We start from the raw sequence: 19,797 nt of genomic DNA, 5'->3' as shown, positions 1-19,797 counted from the left end.
TTTACAGCATCCTCTCACCAAACCCTCCCACCTACCCAAGCCTGGTACTGCGGGTTTTCCTATTTTGCACATAAAGAGGCTGAGGGTCAAAGAAACAACCTGGGTTTTGGCCTGGGTCCCACAGCTGACCCAGGCTGGTGGGGTGGACCTAGCAAAATCTGGCAGAAGTGTGGGCGTGGGGTTTCTTCTGAGCTTCCTCCAGAGTCAGGGAACTTAGGGGTGGCTGGAGGAGTGTGTGGGGAAGCAGAGCGTCACTGGATTCTAGCTGTGTTGCTGGGACAGAAAATCCTGCTTGGGGGCTGGTGGGTAGGAGCTGTCTCAGCTCTGTGGCCTGAGGTACAGGGCTGCTGATGGTCTGGACTCACTCAGAGCCCAGCGCTAACCAGGTGTCTGCATTCTGGTCTTGCTCCTGGACCACATGCCTACTCTTCCTCCCCTCCAGCTCCCTCTGCCTGCTCAGGGCTCTCCCTACATTCTCTTTCCCTCACACTTCCATTCCTTCCCAGAAAAAAAAAAATTTTTCCCCAGAAGCCAGAGAAATTCTTCCAGTGGTATACAGGTAAATGTTTAACATTAGTCTTTATGGAAAGAACAAAGATGCCCGTTTCCATGGTGTGAATACTCCCACCTTGGCCAATTGCAAGCTACCGTCATGAAGTTACTGAATGAGGAGTTGGGAGGTGATGCTAACAATTGACTTCCATGAGCTGATGTGATCTGGCTCCTAAATACCACTGGATCCTTCTAAAGCAAATCCAGCCAAATCCCTCCCGGTCACCCCCTGGAGAATGCCCAGGCCCTGATCTGAACCCTCCTCCTCTCTGATCTCATCTCCTGTGTTCTCCACCTTATCTACTACTGACCTCTTCTCTGTTTCTTCAATGGCCGTTACTTTTCCTCAACCCAAGACCTTTGTTCATGACTTGTGTTTTTTCCGGTCCCCTTTCTCTGGCTCTTTTGCATCTTCCCAGTCTTAGCTGAAATGTCACCTCCTCAGGGAGGCCTTCCTTGATTTCCAGTCAAGATTAAATCTTCTTTCATATCTTCTCCAGCTCTTTATATAACTGTAATTATACAATTATTTAATGTGACTAGGCTGTAGCTGTCCAAGGGCAGTGACACTGTGGGTCCTGTTGGCCACGGTGTCCGCAGCACCTAGCACAGAGACCAGTGCACAGCAGGTGCTTGGTAAGTAGCTGACGACTGAATGGACATGGGTCCCTCGAGCCTGGGGCCCCCAGAAAAGGAAGGCGAGAGGCAGTGGCTCTGAGGCAGCTCTGGCCTCGAGCCAGCCTTGCTGTCTCCTCCAGGCCAGTGTTTCATGTTTTGTATATTTATAAACTGCCGAGGACGGTCTCCAGGGCTGTATTTAGATTAGCATGCCTTAACTCCCTGTTGACAGATGGCGTTTACGGTTCTCTGAGACACAAGAGGCTTTGTATTTTGGCATATCAGCCTACCTGGCACTGAGCTGCCAAGAAAGGGTGGAAGTATTTCACAGCAAAGCGTCAACCTGGTCCTTGCTTTTGGGGTAACTCATCTGGGCAACTTGCACAGAAACTCAGTTCCTGCCAGGGGCTGATCAGACAGCAGGGCAGCCAGGCAGGTTGGGGAAGGAAAGCTTGCCAAGGTGTGGGGCTGGAGCTCCTGATCTCTCTATGGACACAGGGACCTGGGCTGACTCCACCGGCTCCTGGCTGTGCTACCTGACCTGCTCTGAGAGCCTGGCTGGGCAGCTCCTGCCTGACTCGGTGTGGCTGCCAATGACCAGGACTGGCCACCTCCGGGTAGGGGCCTGGATTCTTCGCCTACCCGGACACAAAGCTCTGTCCTTCATTAGCTTAATGCCTTGGACCTGGCCCCTTCCAGATGTTCCCAGATATTTAGCAAGCCTGAGAAAGTGGCCGGAGCAGCCAGGGCTGTGGTCATCCCCTCAGGAAAAGCAAATAGTACCTTTGCCAGAGCCAAGGGGGCTCCAGCTGGAAGAAGGACTCTTCAGAAGTTGCACAAGTCCCCAAACCAGGCACGTGCAGCTCAGTCTTTTACCTTCTCAAAATACGTCCAGGGCTGTAGGAAGGAGCAGCATTAAAAAAAAAAAAAAAGTTTTATATGTAACAAAAAGTTGGCTGTTTTAGCCATTTTTAAGTACACAATTCAGTGACATTGATTATGTTCACCATGTGCAATCATCGCTACTATCTATTTTCAAAAATTTTACATCACACCAAGCAGAAACTCAGCACCCTTTTAGCAGTAACTTCCATCTCCCCTCCCCCAGTCCCTGGTAACCACTAATAAGCATTGGCTCTATGTATTTGCCTATTCTAGATATTTCATTCAAGCGGGATCATACAGTATTTGTCTTTTTGTGGAACCGCACATATTGCATTATCTCTTCTGCTCAGTTATTGAGTGCCTGCTGTGTGCCAGGTACAGCTATAGGTGCTTAGCATGGAGGAGGTAATTGCTCAAGCTTAGTTTCCAGCGATTTTGAGCATTTAGATTTTTCCTGTTGTGGAGTTGGCCTCACTAGTACCAGGAGCCCTTTAGGGGTGTCAGTGTAGCTAAAAGAAGGTGAAGAGTCCCCTCCTTCCCGGTGGGAGGAATGTGGAGTTTTACCATCCTTTAACAGATAGAACCATGACAGAGGCAGGTGGTGTGGCCCCTTGAGCCTGTCCCAAAGGTGAGCAGTTTTGATCAAAACTTAGATAGGTTCAACAGTCCCTTTCCCCCCACATAGCATCCCACAGGCTTCCCCCAGCTCGAACTGAGCTGGCTGCGGTCACCAGCTCCAGTGGTGTAGGTGGGGACTGGGTCAGAAGGGCGAGACAAACCATATCATGTCGCAGCTTTCCGCAGGTCCCAGGAAGTCCTCTCTGTCTTCCTATAAGAAGGGCTCTGGGCTTCTCATTCTCCTTTGCATCCTCCCTCTTCCCCCTCCCAAAACACACACCAGCACAGACAGTTCTGGGGGCTTGGGGCCCTTCCCACATGTAGCACCAGTGGGTATGGATACTGCAGATTGCCCAGCTATTCCCCATATCAACTGGGGGAAAGGCGGACACCTTCTAAGACAGTAAGGGGGAAGGGGAGCTTCTGACCAGCTGGTTCCGATTAACAGATAAGGAAGCACAGGCCTAAGAGATGACTTCATCGTGGACCCGCCCTAAAGGGAGGCTGTGCAGTGAAGTGGTTAAGACTTGGACTCCAGGGCAAGATGCCTGGCTTCAAACCCCAGCTCTGCCACCCATGTGCTGTGTGACCTTGAGCACAGTACTTTACCTCTGTGGGCCTCAGTTTCCTTGTGTGCACAGTTGGGTTAACAAGAGCCCTTACCTCATAAGATGGTGGTGAGGATGGAAGGAAACAGCTCATGAGCAGCACCAGGCATGGAGCCGGGCACCCGGGAAGCCTTTGGTGAGAGCTATTAACATTACTGTAACTGCAGCCCCCCATGCTCTATGTGGGATCTGGAATGTGCCTCCAGTTCTGTGGAGGACCCCCGAAGAGTAGAAGCTCTCTCTAGAGAAGGTTCTTGGAAAGGTAAAGCCTGGACGAGTGTCCAGGGGTCCAAGCTGGTGAAAGGCAGAGCCCTGAGCCATGCTGTTTCTCTGACCCTCCACACTGAGCTTCCTGACACAGGTCCCCCATACCCCAACCCCTCAGTTTTCTGATCTGCAGCTCTGAGGCCCATTTGGCCTCCTGGCTCCCTGCTTTGCTTCCTTAGCCGCCCTGGCTGTCAAGTGTCCTGGAAGGAGCCACAAGGGATGATTTATCTGCTGAGAACGGCAGAGTGGCAGCCATCTGGCCGGGGCAGCAGTGCCAGATTCTTTTGTTCTTTCCCCATCAGAAGCAGAGAGATGAGCCCGAATGCATCGCTGATCCTACACCCCCCTCACCCCGCTAACATCTGGAAGCCATTGACTTCGCCAAATAAACATTGAACTTGCTTAATGAAGGTTCTCTGCTCAGAAAGCTCCCCAGATTCCACTCTGGAGCCCTGAGGAGCATCACAAAGCCCAGAAGGCCTTGCCCCCAGGCCTGGGCCTATCGGGCAACCAGCTTCACTGTGGACAAGAGGGTCAGCCCCCAGCTCCCGAGTGGTGCTGTGCTTGCAGGGCAGGCCCACCTCTTGGTCGGGTCACTGGCATCCTCTCTCTCCTTGGTTCAGTACCCTGAACTCCTGGGCATCTTCCCTTCCTAAGAACATCCTAGAACAAGCTTGTAGTGACAGTTGCAACACAGTACCGGATGTGACTTGTCTGGGTAATTATTGACTGGTGCTGCCACCACCTTCTGGTAGCTGTGCTCAGTTACACTTTCCTCCTCGTCGCTGACAAGTCCCAGCCCCCCGGGGAAAGAAGGCAGTGGTCATAGCTGCTTCTTTGCTGTCAAGGGAGTTGCCTTGCTTACTTGGCTAGCTTCTGTCCACCTCTCCAGCTGGGATTCTTTGGCTGCTGTTTCCTTCCAGTCCACCCCCACATGAACGTAGTACCTTATCCTCAGTGAAGGCAAGTGGGACCTTTTCAGAAGAAATATTACTTAGAAAGCTAGGCAACACAAAAGAATGAAGTAGCTCCAAGTATAACAAGAGATGAGTTTTCAGAACACAGCATTCTTATCCTGTGATAGCTGAAGTCTAGCCACAAACTTCAGCTCAGTCCAAAGAAAAAATATACATATTCTAAATCTCAAGAAATTCTTTCAATTCCCTTCTTTTCCTCTTCTCTCCCATGAAAGCTCATATGGTAGGCAGAGCTGAAGGGCTATGATTTAGAAGAATGGCAAATATGTAGCATACAACACACCACTTTCTAATCCTACATCCGTGGCAGACATTGCTAATCAATCACAAAACTTCTTCTGACTAAGGCTGAATGTGGCCTTGCATTGCTTCTAAAAACAGTACTCCAGGAAGCCATTCTCACTTGACTGGAGTTGGCATGCAACAGGAAACTGCTGTGTTTGCCTAGGTGTATATTAAAATCATGGCATGTGTGTCCTTTTTAAATGACTTTTACTTAAAAAAGAAAACTTACTATGAAAAGTTTCAAAAATACAGAAAAGTAAAAAAAGAATATACCTATCCACTAGAGTCAGCAATCGTTAACATTTTTTTCTCTACTTGCTTCATCTCTCTCTCTGTATTGTTTTTGCTGAATCACGGCACCTGTCTTAGCTAGGCTGCCTTCACAGAAATATCACGAGTGGGTGGCTTTAAAGAACAAAAATTTATTTTTTTACAATTGGGGAAGCTAGGAGTCCAAGTTCAGGGTGTGGAGCTAAAGGGAAGTCCTTCTTTGCTTATTTCAGCTTCTAGTGGCTGGTAATCCTTAGAGCTCCTGGGGCCTGTGATACATCTGTCTCCATTGTCCATCCCCCTCTTCCTCCCGTGTGTGTCTCTGTATCGATTCTCTACTTTTTATAATTCAGAAGTGATTAGGTTTGGGACCCGCTCTACTCTGGTTTGACCTCATGAACATAACAAAAGAAACCTCTGTTTCCAAGCAGGACCATATTTATAGATTCAGGGCTTAGGATTTCAACACGTATGTTTTGGGGAGACAGTTCAATCCATGACAACACCTTATCCATAGACAATTTACCATGGATCTTAAAACAAACAAACAAACAAACAAAAAACTTCAATGCAACCACAATAGTATCTAATAAAATTAACTGTTGTTTCCTGATATCATCTAATACTCAGCCCATACTCAAATTCCCTGCTTGTCCTCAAAATGTCTTTTATAACATTTTTTGCCAAATCAGGATTTAATCAAGGACTGTGCATTTCATTTGGTTGTTATGTCTATAAAGTCCCTCAAAACTGGAGCAGTTCATATGTGTGTGTGTATATATATATATATATATTTCTTTTTTTTTTTCCATGACACAAACTAGTTGAAGAGTGGTAATTTGTACCATGTCCTGTGTCCCAGATTTATCTGATTGTTTCCTTATGGTGTTGTTAACTTGTTCCTTTATCCCCTATGTCTTCCCTAAACTGGGAGTTACGTCAAAAGGGCTGATTGGATGGAGGCTAACGTTTTTAACAAGAATGTTTCATAATTGATGCTGTATGTACTTTCCGTTGTCTGATTGTCCTACTATTAATGATGATAAGTTTGATTACTTGGGTTAAGGTGATGACAGGCAGCCCTCTGAATTGTAAAGCCATATTTTCCGCTTGTGACTCAAGTCATCTATGGCGTCATGCTCTGGCTCCATGAGGACACCTAGTCCCCCATCAGCTTTTCATCCAATGGTTTTAGCATCCACTGAGGGTCCTCACCTGAAACAACTATTTCATTAGAAACTACAAAACGGTGATTTCCTAATTACATCATTCTTTCCACATTTATTAGCTGGCATTCTCCCAGGATCAAGAACTTTGGCTCATCAAAAGCAATGATTTGTTTTCTCTGAAGGGCAATCCCTATTGAAAAGGCAGGAATCACATTTAGTTCTTTCTCTTTAATTAAGAAGTCACCTCCAATGGTGGCAAAGGAGGTTTTATTATGATTTGCTTTGTATTTTGCCTTCTCTTTTTGAGTATCCGAGTATCCTTAGGGACACATGGAGCCTTGGTGGCTCAGTGATTAAGAGCTTGGCTGCTAACTGAAAGGTCGTCAGTTCACATCCACCAGCTGCTTCTTGGAAACCCTATGGGGCAGTTCTACTCTGTCCTATGGGGTCACCATGAGTCAGAATAGACTTGATGGTGACAGGTTATGTACACATGGGTTATTTAATTCAATGTGGTTCAAATAATTGCAGTCATTATTCTTTAAGTCATTATTCTTAAAGTTGTCCCAAATTTAGCCAATGGGAGCTTCTTCAATTTAGTTCCTGTGTCCTTTTGACATGACCCCATTAGTCTTTGAATACTTCCTTGCTTTATGGACTATCCAGTTATCCCAGGCTTACCTTGAAAATTCCCTGTCGCATACCTGGAATCAGCCGTTTCTCCAAGGATCCTTAGTTTCCTTTAGTAGAGAATGGTATTTAAAAAATAAAATGTGGGTACTGGAAGTGGTCATTAATACTGGGATATTGGGGTGTCATTGCTTCTGGGTATATATGTATATGTATGTTGAAGTCCATTTGGAGAAACTAAATAAATTTGTGCTCAGTGAGATACCGTCTTAGACTAGTTCAAGTGTTGTTAACATGGGGTCATGGACTCACATGGTCTTGGATTCATGGGGCATTTCTGAGGGAGTTTGAGAGCTGCCTAAAATCATACCTAAATGTATACCTAAATGGTATGATGTTCTAGGGAGAGGGCCCTTAGCTTTTATTTGATTCTCAAAGGGACCTGTCCAAAACCTGTAAGATTTTAGATGGAATGAGCAATTATAGAAACCAAGGACTTAAGATTTCTCAGTGTTGCAAAAAAGTCAGTCCATTTATTTCTTCCCTTTTGTGAATCAGGAAGAGATTCTGTGTGACTTTGTAGCAGATCCTCCCTGTTCTGCTTAGACAGCATGGTGCCCTTTGTGGGTGAGCATGAACTACATGGTCTGGGGAAGATTCCAGATCTCCAGGGTCATCCATGTCCAGGAAGCATCAAGAAGGCTTCTTGAAAGAATTGATGGGCATAGTAGAAGTTGGCCAGGTGAAGAAGGTGGGAAGAGTCTTCCCAGTCCAGGGAATACCTTCTTGCTTCTTTCCTCTGAGCTGAGTCCTCTGGATGCCTCAATTCAAGTGTCACAACTCCGAACCCTCAGAAGCCAGGAGGGTAACAATGTGTGAGTGGGGCCTGGTGTAGGCAATGGGGAGTGGTGTGGCCTTGGCTGACCTGGAAAGCCTGCACACAGCGTTAAAGTCTATGAGAAACTGGATTCTGCCTGCAGTTGGCACTCAGTTAAGGACCCCACCTTGGATGGGCCAGACACAAATAAGAGGTTATGGGTACCTGCTAGCATCAGCTTCTGCTACCTGTTTCCACAGGTGCTGAAGTGGGTGGAGTCAGCGATCCAGACCTCCAAGGTGCACCTGCTGTCCACGGACCATGAGGAGGAGGGCGACCACACGTGGAGGATCCCCTTTGACTCCAGCCTGAAGGAGGTCACTATCTCCTTGAGTGGACCAGGGCCTGAGATTGAAGTCCGAGATCCGCTGGGTATGTTTTGCCCCTGGGTGGGCCTCTTCTTTGACCCTGAGACTGAGGTAGGTGCTCAGGGTAGAACAAAGAAAGAGACTCAGGGTGGCAGGGGGTTTGGACACAAGCTCCGATAACAAGGCAGGCAGGGAGGACCCTGAGGGGGAGGGTAAAGAGGGTGCCCTTGGTGGGTCAGGAGGCAGGTAGGTAAGGAGCAGCCACGCAACAGAAACTGAAATAATAACAGTTCCTGGAGTTTGAGTCTCATTCCAAGCTTTCCACATGTTACTTTATGAGTTGATCAGGATGACAATGAGTAGCACATTTTCAAATGGGAAGCTGGGGCTCTGAGAGGGGAGATTGCTTATCAAGGTCACACAGCTGGGCAGGGTCAGGATGATTTGGACTCAGTCACCTGACCCCACAAAGCTCTGAGGATGCCAAGAATATCCAGGTCTAGAAGCCAGGTGTACAGCCAGCACCTGGGCAGGGATGAGAGTGGCTTACTGAAGAGGGTGGAGTCTGAGGACCTCCAAAGCCCAAAGGCCCTCACATCAGTTCCTCCCGGCAGCCTGAGGCTGGTGTTTGGTGGCCATGGGTTCCTAGGGATAGGGTGGGGCCCCTATCACTCCTAGGAAAGGGTTGAGGACTGAGCAGTCTTTGGGGCACCCACAGGGAGGATCGTGCAGAAGGATGAGGGTCTCAACGTGCTCCTCAACATCCCTGATTCAGCCAAAGTTGTGGCCTTTAAGCCTGAGCATCCTGGGCTGTGGTCCATCAAGGTAGGGGGCACTGAGTTGGGGGAGACTTGTTTCACTGGCCTGGGGCACCATCTCCCTCTTTCCCACTCTGGGGGGCCCGGGGCCCTGGGAAGCTGGGGACTGGGGCTTGGGTGGGGATGTCTAGGGCATATCAATAGAAGTAAAGGGCCAAGAACAAAGGAGGGGCATTCTGTTTTGCACCAGTGAGAGGAACCCACATGGAGTGGTGTGGGGTTAATTTGGGAACATTTCAAGACTTGGAGTGTCCAGAGGTGAGTAACCAAGCTGGCTTATGACTCAGACACATGTCCTGTGAAGAATGCACAAAAGAAGCAAGGGTGGCTTTGGAGGGTTGACTCAGAGAGACAGAGCTGGCAGGGGGAGTGGGATCTACTCTAATCTGCAAGACAGGCACTGGAGACAAGCTCACGTTCAGGCTACTCTGGCTAAGCATCCTGGGATAGGACAGGTGGGTGCCTTGGAAGGAGGTGAGCGCCTGCTGATTGGGAAAATGTTTATTGTGCACCTCCTGGGTGCCAGAAACTATATTAGGTGCTTCAGGTGAGGTGTCAGCATCAACCACTTGCCTTTCAAACCCTGAGCTTCTTTGAGCTAAGAGCTACAAATGCCAATGGGGAAGGCAAAGCAGGAGGTTAGACTTGAGGTGGGACAGACAAGGCCTGCAGGAACTGGTAGAGAACTGGGAAGGCAGAGCAGCTTCAAGAGTCCCACTCAGGATAGTGTTGTAAGCTGGGTTTCTTCCACTTCATTTGGGGGGTGCCATGCTGGGCCATCAGGGAGCAGGTAAGTTGCTCACTTGTCTGCAAAGGCTGCACCCTGGGTGTGGCAGCCTCTCCCAGCCCAGAGTTTGGTTAGGTTGGCTGCCCCCTCTCATATGGCTGGAGTGCTGGGGTTGGATGCTTTGATGATGTGGGACCTGGGCCTGTGCTAGGTCTACAGCAGCGGACGCCACTCAGTGAGGATCACGGGCATCAGCAACATTGACTTCCGAGCTGGCTTCTCCACTCAACCCTCTCTGGACCTCAACCACACCATTGAGTGGCCCTTGCAAGGTACTGAGATCCTAGCCTTGGAGGTGATGTTGAGTTGCCTTCTGGACAGATGGAACTTGGTTTTGGAAAGTGGTGGAAGTTCAGGGTCTGGCTTGGCTGTCTGTCTATGTGACTATGGACACAGCAGAGGCTAAATTTGGGTCATTTTCCCATGTCATAGTCATGTAAACAGAGTTCCCAGGCCAGCGTCACCTCTGTCAGTCCCAGCCCATGTCCAAAAAAAAGCCAAACCCATTGCCGTCAAGTCGATTCCAACTCATAGCAACCCACTAGGACAGAGTAGAACTGCCCTATAGGGTTTCCAAGGAGGACCTGGTGGATTCGAACTGCTGACCTTTTGGTTAGCAGCCAAATTCTTAACCACTATGCCACCAGGGTTTCCTAGCCCATGTCACACTGTGATAATTTGTCCTTAGAACATCCTCTCTGCAACCAAAGGCCTCCAGGACCCCTATGCTGTCCCCCTTATTACTGAGTTTACACCTTACCCTTTCTTTTTCTCCTTTTTTTGTTTATTCTGTTTATATATATATAAAATAAAACATTTGCCATTGCAACCATTTTTACGTGCATAATTCAGTGACATTAATTATGTTTGCCATGGTTTGCAACCATCACTACTATCCATTTCCAAATTTTTTCATCACCCTTAACAGAAACTCAGTGCCCTTAAGCTATAACTCTCCTCCTTTGCCCTGTACCTGCCCCTGGTGACCACTAATAAACTTTGGTCTCTACTTCCCCTTTCTTTTTATCAAAACCTGTCTGTCCCAAATCCCATGTTGTCAGTTTTCCAGTAAATACCGGGTTACCCATATCCATACCCATTGCTGTCGAGTTCATCCTGACTCATAGCAACCCTGTAGTTAGTTGAATAAAATAATAGGTGCTAATGAGTTGATAGCTTGGCCTCAAAGGAGAAGAGTTCCATACTACAAAGAAATGAATGTCCTAGTCAACATCTAGACTCCCCAGATGCTGATGGGGGTTGGAGTAGCCTGGAAGGATGTTGAAGTTGGAGGCTCAGGGTCAGAGTTTCCTGTCTGAATCAGCCCGCCTGGGTCTGAGGGTGTCTGAGCACCCCGTTCCTGTTCCTGGGCCCCAGGGCAGACGGGGACTCTGGCTTAGCCTGCATGAATGCCACACCAGAAAATACCATCTGATGGACAGATCAGGGGTCCCAACTTGGGGTTTGGAAAATGCAGTCCTTCACCATGGGGTCACTTGGCGGAATTTGCTGGAGTAGCTCACAAGAGAGGCTGAGAGGGGCCTGAAGCAGGTCACACTGACTCTGTGGACCACTGAATAGTGACCAGGGGCCATGTGTGCCAGACCCTTAGATCTTTCTTTTGAGGCTGTAATCTATAATGTTTGCTGTTCTTGTCAGTCCTCATCAGTTTCCCTGCCAGGGCCAGCAGTGATATCTTTAAAGTAAAAAGTGGGCTGCTGGCTCATTTTGTGTTTGTTTTGCCAATAGCAAGAAGGAGGAGAAGGAGAGAAACTTGGGTCCTGCTCCAAAGCCAGGCTTGGAGAGAGAAGAAATTCTAAATGTAGTGCCAGAGTGGGGATAGAAAACTGAAATGTCCCCAGGGCAAGTCCCCAGTGGGAGTGGGTGCTGGGAGCCACATGACCCTCTTTTGCGTCTCTGCTTTTGATAGAGATGGTGGGTCCAGGACAGTTTTATAAGGAAAAGCTGCAGGAACATTGCAGTGATTAATAGTGATTGACACTTGGCCTCAGGGAATGGAGGAGGCTGTGGCTAACTGGACACTGGACACCCCAACCACATGGAGCAGCCACCACATCCCAAGAGCGGGTTGTCATCATGTGGGGATAAGGACCTGGGATCGATGCATTTCATTTTTCAAAAGAATTTGGACATCTAGATTTTTATGAACATTTTCCAAATTGTTCAGTGTTTCTTCAAAAATTTTAAGGCATTTCATGGACCAAACCAACCACAGCCACAGGCTCCTGGTTTGTGATCTCTGAGAGAAAAAAAAAAAAGAATAACTGGAAAGAGAAAGACCTGACCAAAGTTCCAAAATCAACTAAGGAAATTATGAAACTTGAGTCCAGTTCCATCTGCTCTGAGATAGTGTGTAAAGTACCACATTTACGTCAAGATAGAAAGGAAAATCAAAGAGGAGCTGAGCCTAGGGAAAGATTGGGCAGAAGTCAGAGCCCCCAAACTAGGTTGTGTACCTTATCAGAGGCCGTTCCCAGAAGCCTGCCTGGTGATGGCCAACCCCTGAGCTAATAGAGGTGGTGATGGAAGGAAATGCTCCTTCCCAGTTCTACCCCATGAGAGATAGAGTCTGTGGAGATGGGGGAAGCAGTGCAAACATCTGGGAAGCATGCCCTGGATGGACAGTGGTGTTTCAGGACCATGGACAGCAACAAGGGCCCCTCTAGCCTTATCTTACCCCCAGCATTAGCTGGAACAAAGGTAGGTAGAGAAGGTAGGGGAGTGGGTGAAGGAAGGCCAAGAAGGTTGGGTCCCTCAGGTATGGCCCTGAGGCCCCTGCTTGGGGAGGACCACGGAGTCCACTGCAGATGCCAGCATCTCTTTCCTCACCCTTTCCCCTGCAGGGGTACCCATCTCCCTGGTGATCAACTCCACGGGCCTGCAGGCACCTGGCCACCTGGACTCGGTGGAGCTCTCAAACAGCTCAGGGCAACCCCTCCTGACATTGCCCACCCTGCCCCTCTCCAATGGATCCACCCATCAGTTGTGGGGCGGGCCGCCCTTTCAAGCCCCCCAGGAGCGCTTCTACCTCAAGGTGAAGGGCGAGGACCATGAGGGGAACCCCCTCCTTCGTGTCTCTGGAGTTGCCTACAGTGGGATGGCCCCAGGTGAGTGGTTGGCTCACTTATCCTCTAGCTCAGCCAGCTCCCTTGGGGCCCATCTCTTCTTGGAAGACTCCTTCAATTGGATTAGATCAGCAAATATTTGTTCTTTATGCATCTGTGGGCAGCTATTCCTTGTAAGGTATTATGCTAAATATTGGAGGTGTTTCAGATGTGGTCCTCAGTTCAAGGATTTAATACAGTCATCCATCCATCCATTTATCAATCCATTCATCATCCATCCATCCCTGTATCCATCCACCTGTCCCTCCAACATCCATTCTGAGCATTTACTATATATCAGTCATGGTGCTGGGCACTGGAGACACAACTGTGGGCAGGGAAGACATGGGTATTTGCTCTTTCATAATCATCATCATCATCATCATTCTTATTATGGTAATACTTATTCTACCAACCATTTCTGAGCACTTCCCATAGGCCGGTCCTTGCCATGCATTAGCTCATTGACTGTTTACACTGGTTCTGAGATGTGTACCCATTTTATTGATCAGCAAACTGAAACCACCCACCTTGCAGGGCTGCTCTGAGGGTTTCCTAAGCTAATGCACATAACGAGACTGCATGTGGGTGCTCAGAGGTTGCACTCAGGCTATGGGAGCTGGGGACCAGGGCCTTCCACAAGTGGCAGCTGCCATTGCATTCTTCCTGCTCACTTCCCCCCTTCCTCTGGGAGCAGCCTGGGAGGAGCTCACAGAGCTGGATGTTATTGACATTCTGGCATCTCTTCGCCAGGGATCTCCATGAGAGTCAGACTCCTCTGTCCGTTTCAAAAATACATAGAGGGAGGGAAGATGCCCTTCTCCTGGGCAGCTCCAGAGGCTGGCCAGGGTGCCCACAGTGGGGCAGGGGGTTTTGAGGACCTGAGTGGGGCAGGGCAGGGCTGGGTGGGGGAGCTAGGATCCCTTCTTTTGATCCTGCTGGCCTCCACTTCCCTGCTGAGGTTCCTCATTTGGTCTTCACAGCTTTGAGGAGGGATTTTCAGGAGGAATTTCTAAGGGGGAATAACAGCCTCTGTTTTCTCTCCCCTGTTCTTTGACAGATCCAAGAGCTTAGAGCTCAGCTCTGGCTTTTGGTCTCCATCTCAGCTCTAGATTACACAGGCGGGAAGTGGTTTGGGCTTTTGCTCTCTCTTCAACCCTCCAGGCCTGGGAGGCTGGAAGCTTGGCTTAGAGCAGGAGGCTCTGAGCTTGGAGATACGGGGGCTGTGAGCTCTGGACCTGGGGTGGGGATCCCTGAGCCCTTTTGGCTTATGGAAGCTGGGAGCCTGTACTAGCTGTGCTGAGGCTGCCAGTATGTGTGGGTGAGCAGCAGCCGCTTTGCACACAGCTGAGGACGTGGCTGGATGGTTCAACACCCCTCTCCCCTGGGAGGTGGCAGGGAGCCTATAGAATGATGTCACCACCTCCCTCCCCACCCCCAGCTCTGTGTTTTGAGGAGGTCTAGCACATTGTCTCACCCTTGGAGCATCTCTGCTGGGGAGAGGGGAGAGGACAACCCAAGAGGTTGACTGCAGGCCGGGGGAGTCACCACCCAGTGAGACACTCTCGGGCTGTGGTTGACCCCGTGGTGGAGTTTCTCAGACTTTTCCATTGAAGTAGTTCCAACAGCCAAGGAAAGCGAATGTGTCATCTCGAGACCAAGGGTCAAGGAGGGGGGCAGTGGTGTCTGGTGGGGGCCCCAAGGGGCTGATCATAGCTGTGAGATTTCACTGAAGTCTCTTGTTTTATCTTAAAAATGCGTGTGAATTTTGCATTCACGGCCATGCTTTGGCAATGGTTATTTTTAAATAAAAGGCTATTTTTGGGTAAAGCGGACCCTCCAGACAGAGGACCAGTTGCACAGCCCCACCCATGCCCCTTGGGAGCCTGATCCCAGACTGGTAGCATTTCAGCAGCTTTCAGAATGGCTGCAACTCCTCTGTCAAACACAGTTGAGCAAATGGTGACCCAGAGTCGGGAAGGGACTTGTCCATCTGGCTAGTCTCAAGTTAAATAGTCTCATAAGCCAGAAAATAACACTAGCTTTGATTGATGGTACTTTCGATGCATTGTGCATTATGCCAAGTCCTTTCATGCACCAGCTCCCACAACAACAGAATGAGAACAGTACTGCGATTACCCCCATTTCACAGAGGTAGAAAGTGAGGCTTAGTGAAGTGAAACAATCTGTTTGTGGTGGCCACCAGACGGTGGAGCCAGGGCTTGAGTCCTGGCCTTCTTGCCCCTGGTTCCTCCCTAGGGGTCTCTATGTACCTGGCTGTGGGGAGAGCAAGCTGTGAGTGGGAGGGAGGAACCTTGAGTCCTGGTCCTTGCTGCAGGCTCCCCACTGGTCAGCATGCCCCCCAGGATTCACGGCTACCTGCAGCAGCCCCTGCTGGTCTCCTGCTCTGTGCACAGCATCCTGCCCTTTAGGCTGCAGCTGCGAAGAGATGGAGCGAAGCTGGGTGAGGAGAGGCACTTCTGGTGAGTGGCCAATGGCCGGCCCAGTGTTCCCACCTCAAGGCTCCTGGGAACCTGGTGCCCTGGAGGGGCCTGAGGGGAGTGGGTGACAGGAGAGGGACCTTAATCTCAGTCATATCGTCCTCCTGGGCAGGGACGGAGAGTGGGCCCTGAGACCCAGCACCCCATGAAATTGCCATGGGCCTTCCTCAGCCTCTGGAAAAGGCAACCCACACAGGGCCTGGCTGCTGACAGGCTCTCTGGGATCAGGGCAGGAGGACACTCCGAGACCCTCCCCTTTGGATAGAAGTCTACAGCTCAGAACAGGGAAGGGGCTCCCCCAGAGTCACGCAGCAGATCATGGAATTTGCAAGGTCTTCGCTGCTGTTTCATCTTCCCAAGCCTCACAGAGGATTTGGGGCCTCCCCTCTGGGCAGGATTCAAGGGACCAAGGTCCCTGAGGTGCCCATGAGACTGTGGGGGACCCTGACCGGGGCCAGTGTGATTGTGTGTCTCCCGCTGTTCCCTGTTGACAGGGAGTCAGGAAACAGCAGCTGGGAGATCCCGAGGGCCTCCAAGGCTGAGGAGGGGACATACGAGTGTATGGCGGTCAGCAGGGCTGGGACCGGACGAGCAAAGGCCCAGATTGTCGTCACAGGTCTGTCTTTTTGGCCCCCTCCAAGTCTCCCCTCCTACCTCCTGGCTAGATTCTTCCCTCTAGGATTTCCTCCTGGGATGTCCCCATCTGTGGGGTAGCATGCCAGCCAGCCAGCTGCCAGGGGCTGTTCACCAACCAGGGTCTGGCGGTCTGTACTGCTGCCTGCCTGTGGGCCCCCGTTTGGGGCTGTCTCTCCCGGGAATGGCCTGTGGGTCTCAGTTAGAGAAAGACTGAGAACCTCGGCTTGGGCCGTGCCTGCCCTGCCCAGCCTTAATCCTACCCTGACTTCTTGGTCTGGCCTTTGGGACGTCCTGATCCCAGGTACTTGCAGAGATCTTATTGTCTCACATCCTTCATCCCTTGTTGCCTCCAGTTCCCCACCCAGGATGGCAGTATCGAGCTCAGAGGAGGTTGGAAATGACACGGACCATCTCAAAATGAAATTGGTTTTATATTATGAACTTTAGCTGTCTTGAAGAGAAGAAAAGGAACCTAATGAACGTGGAAAGATTAGCTACTCCACGTTCTTTAATCTTAAAAAAAAAAAGACACATGTTCCTTGTAGAAAAGTTGAAAAATATAAGCAAGCAAAAAGAAGATCAAAATAACCTGTAACGCTTCCACTCTAGAGATAACCTCAATAGCATTTTCATTTAGTTCCTTCCAGACCTTTTCTTGTGTATGCATTTTACAAAAAATGGGATAGCATTAGACTGACTCACAACCTGCTTTTTATCACCCAGTAATATAGCATGTCAACAAATTTGCTTCTATGGCATAAATTAATAAAATTTTACTTTTTATAAATTATGAGTACAGAAGAGTAGAGAGAATAGTATAAAGAAATGTATGCACACATTGCTTAGATTTAACAATTTTTTTAATATCTTGCCAGGCCAGGGTCATTAGTGGTTCAGTGTAGAATTCTTGCCTTCCATGTGAGAGACCTGTGTTTGATTCCCAGCCAGTGCACCTCAGGCTCAGCCGGCCCCCCCACCCCCTCAGTGGAGGCTTTCGTGTTGTTATGATGCTGGACAGGTTTCAGCAGGGCTTCCAGACTAAGATAGACTAGACGGAAAGGGCTGGTGATTTACTTCTGAGGAGCTGTTTCGGTTCAGCTTTTTTCTGGTGGCTCTGATGCTCATATCCGTGTGTTGGACGGTCTCCAAACTTGTCTCTCTTATGACTTTTTCCTATCAAGAGAGTGGTTTGCTTAGTTCTTCCCTCATCTGGGACAGTGACCATATTTCTGAATTTTGGCTATTATAAATGACCCTGGTGTTTGCACAGAGAATAGCTTTGTACACAGTATGCTTTCACCCTTGCTGTTATTTCCCAGGCTTTATTCCCTAGGGTGGAATTATTGGCTCAGGGGGTGTGAAGGGTGGTGGAGTGCTTGTTAAATACTGCTGCTGGCTTTGGTGTGGAAGGCACACGTGTGCCATGCAGCCCTGGGAGGGTGTGACGGCAGGGGTGGAAGGAGCCCTCCCTCAGGTGGCACTGCCCCTGGGGATGGAGAACAGACTCTGGTTAACTGTGCTGCCGGCCAGCGTGTCCTCAGGGCTGTGGTGTATGATGCGGGCTGACCAGAGCCTCGGGGTCAGAGCTGCAGCTGGGGCAGGCTTCTGGAGTTTGGGCCGTGTCAGTGCCTCAGACCCTCCTGTGCTCTTATCCCTGCAGATCCCCCACCACAGCTGGTCCCTGCCCTCAACGTGACCGTGTCCCCAGGGGAGACTGCCCTCCTGTCCTGCCAGGTCCTGGGTGAGGCCCCCTACAACCTGACTTGGATTCGGGACTGGCGAGTCCTGCCGGCCTCCACGGGGCGAGTCACCCAGCTGGCCAACCTGTCCCTGGAGGTCAGTGGCGTCATCCCTAGTGACAGCGGGCGGTATCAGTGCATCGCCAGCAATGCCAATGGGGTCACAAGGGCGTCCGTCTGGCTCCTGGTGCGAGGTGAGGCCCTTCTTGTCACTGCTATCTCTGCAATTCAGCACGCTACCTAACATTTAGCTCAGAAGGCATCCGTCTGCCCCTCTGCCCCACACATCATCTCTGGCAGGCAACATCAGCCCTTCTGTGTTTTCTGCACCTTTAGGGAAAGAGGAAGCTGTAGCCTCCTGTGACTGCCTGTGCCAAAGCCTAGTGGTCCTCATTGTTGGGAAGTTCACCCTAATATCTAACCTGAGTTTCTACTGCTATAGGCCAGACCAATTTTAGCTTCTTCTGTTCTTTTCTCCTGCTATTGAGTACCTCTGTTGTCCTTCCCCTCACCCCTCTTCTCAAGGCGTAGGACAGGTATCAGGATACTGGAAACTTGTGAAAGTCCAGAGGTCAGATGTGCTTGGCAGGGTTTGGACAGCAGCAACCAGAGGGGTGTGGAAGAAGCAGGGGAAGAACACTGGTCTGGGAGTTATGAGACTTAGGTTGTGGCCTCAGGTCTACCCAGGATTTAGACAGATCCTCCATCTTAGGATGCTTTTTCCCAAGTGTAAAAATAAGGGTGTTGGAACAAATTTTCTCTCCCATGCCAGCTACTCTTGCTTGACAGTGGCTGCCTCGAGTGTGTTGAGAGGGATTCTGAGGCCATAGCCAGGCTCTGCAGGAAGGAGATCTATTAGTTATGTCTGCCGCGGGTGTGGGAGGGGTGTGCTTGCCATTTCTAGATGAGATGGCCAAGATGTCTGTTTGAGCCTGACAAGTCTGTTGTACTGTGAGCTTCAGAGAACCAGGACAGAACATAAGTTTGGAGCCAATTCTGGGGTAGGCCTTGTGGTTCACCAAAAGGCCCCTGGGGACCAGAGCCATCCCAGCTCTGGCAGCTGCTTGACATCTCCTTAAGTCTCTCAGAGTAGGACTCCAGGGAGCTTGGAACTCCCAGGCTGAAGGGTGTTGGGAAATCCACTCTCCATGTGACTCAGGGGTGTCTTCTGGGTGGCCTCCTTGTCCACCCATTCCCAGGGAAGTCACTCCCAGGGGTTCAGGTCGTTTGAACCTTTGCTTCTTTTCCCTAGCACGTATGTGGCTACGGGGAAGGGGGAGAAGGCTGTGCCCTGGTGCCTGGGATGGCACGGCTGCTCTGAAGGGCTCTTCCCTGTCTGCCCACTCTTTGGGCCCCAGAGGCCCCACAGGTCAGCATCCACACCAAGTCCCAGCGCTTCTCTCAGGGTATGGAGGTGAGGGTCAGCTGCTCAGCCTCTGGGTACCCCACACCCTACATCTCCTGGAGCCGAGAGGGCCATGCCCTGCAACAGGACAGCAGGTGAGGGACCCAGGATGCAGGGCTCTGGGACTGGGAGCAGGTGGACAAGCGTCCCAGGGCACTTGTGCCGTGTTGTCTCTGTGGACCTCAGTCTTCTTGCCTGTAAATGGGGGAATGCATTTGCCCTGCCTTCCCCCGGGATCATTTGAGCCTCAGGAACATCAAGAGGCAGCAGGGTGGGTGCAGCGGTCAGGAGCACGGGCTCTGGAGTCTGACAGACGTGTGCTTGGATCCTGCCTTGACCATGCAGGCTGGTGACCTCGGGCGAGTCCCATCACCTCTCTTAGCCTCGTGAATTAAATGAGACAATGCATGTAAAGTGCCCAGCACATAGCTCGGCACAGAGCAGAATGGCGTTCAGTGGAGAATGTGGTCACTAAGGATGTGGTGAATTAATTTGTTATTAGTGATGGCTGTAGAGCACCCCTTTGACCTAACCAGCCTGACCTAACCAGCCCCTGCTATGGGACATGTTGTTTTACGGCCTGACTCCAGAGTCTTTGTGGATGCCCAGGGAACGCTGATCATTCAAGGAGTAGCCCCAGAGGATGCTGGGAATTACAGCTGCCAGGCTACTAATGAGGTTGGCACAGACGAGAAGACTGTCACCCTGTACTATGCAGGTAC

General features: G+C 50.2%; 1 protein-coding gene across 1 annotated transcript in view; it reads left to right on the top strand.

Moving 5' to 3' along the window:
* Positions 1-19,797, top strand: part of HMCN2 (hemicentin 2) — a 160,315-nt gene that overhangs the window by 20,293 nt on the left and 120,225 nt on the right. Inside the window, exons 5-13 of the mRNA XM_064291328.1 lie at positions 7,957-8,128; positions 8,783-8,889; positions 9,821-9,941; positions 12,534-12,797; positions 15,133-15,277; positions 15,790-15,911; positions 17,592-17,864; positions 19,029-19,170; positions 19,666-19,793. Of these exons, the coding sequence (XP_064147398.1) occupies positions 7,957-8,128; positions 8,783-8,889; positions 9,821-9,941; positions 12,534-12,797; positions 15,133-15,277; positions 15,790-15,911; positions 17,592-17,864; positions 19,029-19,170; positions 19,666-19,793 (1,474 nt within the window). The remainder of the gene's footprint in view (positions 1-7,956; positions 8,129-8,782; positions 8,890-9,820; positions 9,942-12,533; positions 12,798-15,132; positions 15,278-15,789; positions 15,912-17,591; positions 17,865-19,028; positions 19,171-19,665; positions 19,794-19,797) is intronic.

The sequence above is a fragment of the Loxodonta africana genome, chromosome 9 (assembly GCF_030014295.1).
Source record: "Loxodonta africana isolate mLoxAfr1 chromosome 9, mLoxAfr1.hap2, whole genome shotgun sequence".
NCBI lineage: Eukaryota > Metazoa > Chordata > Mammalia > Proboscidea > Elephantidae > Loxodonta > Loxodonta africana.
The sequence above is the reverse complement of the archived record's forward strand: the minus strand, read 5'-3'. Positions and strand labels throughout refer to the sequence as shown.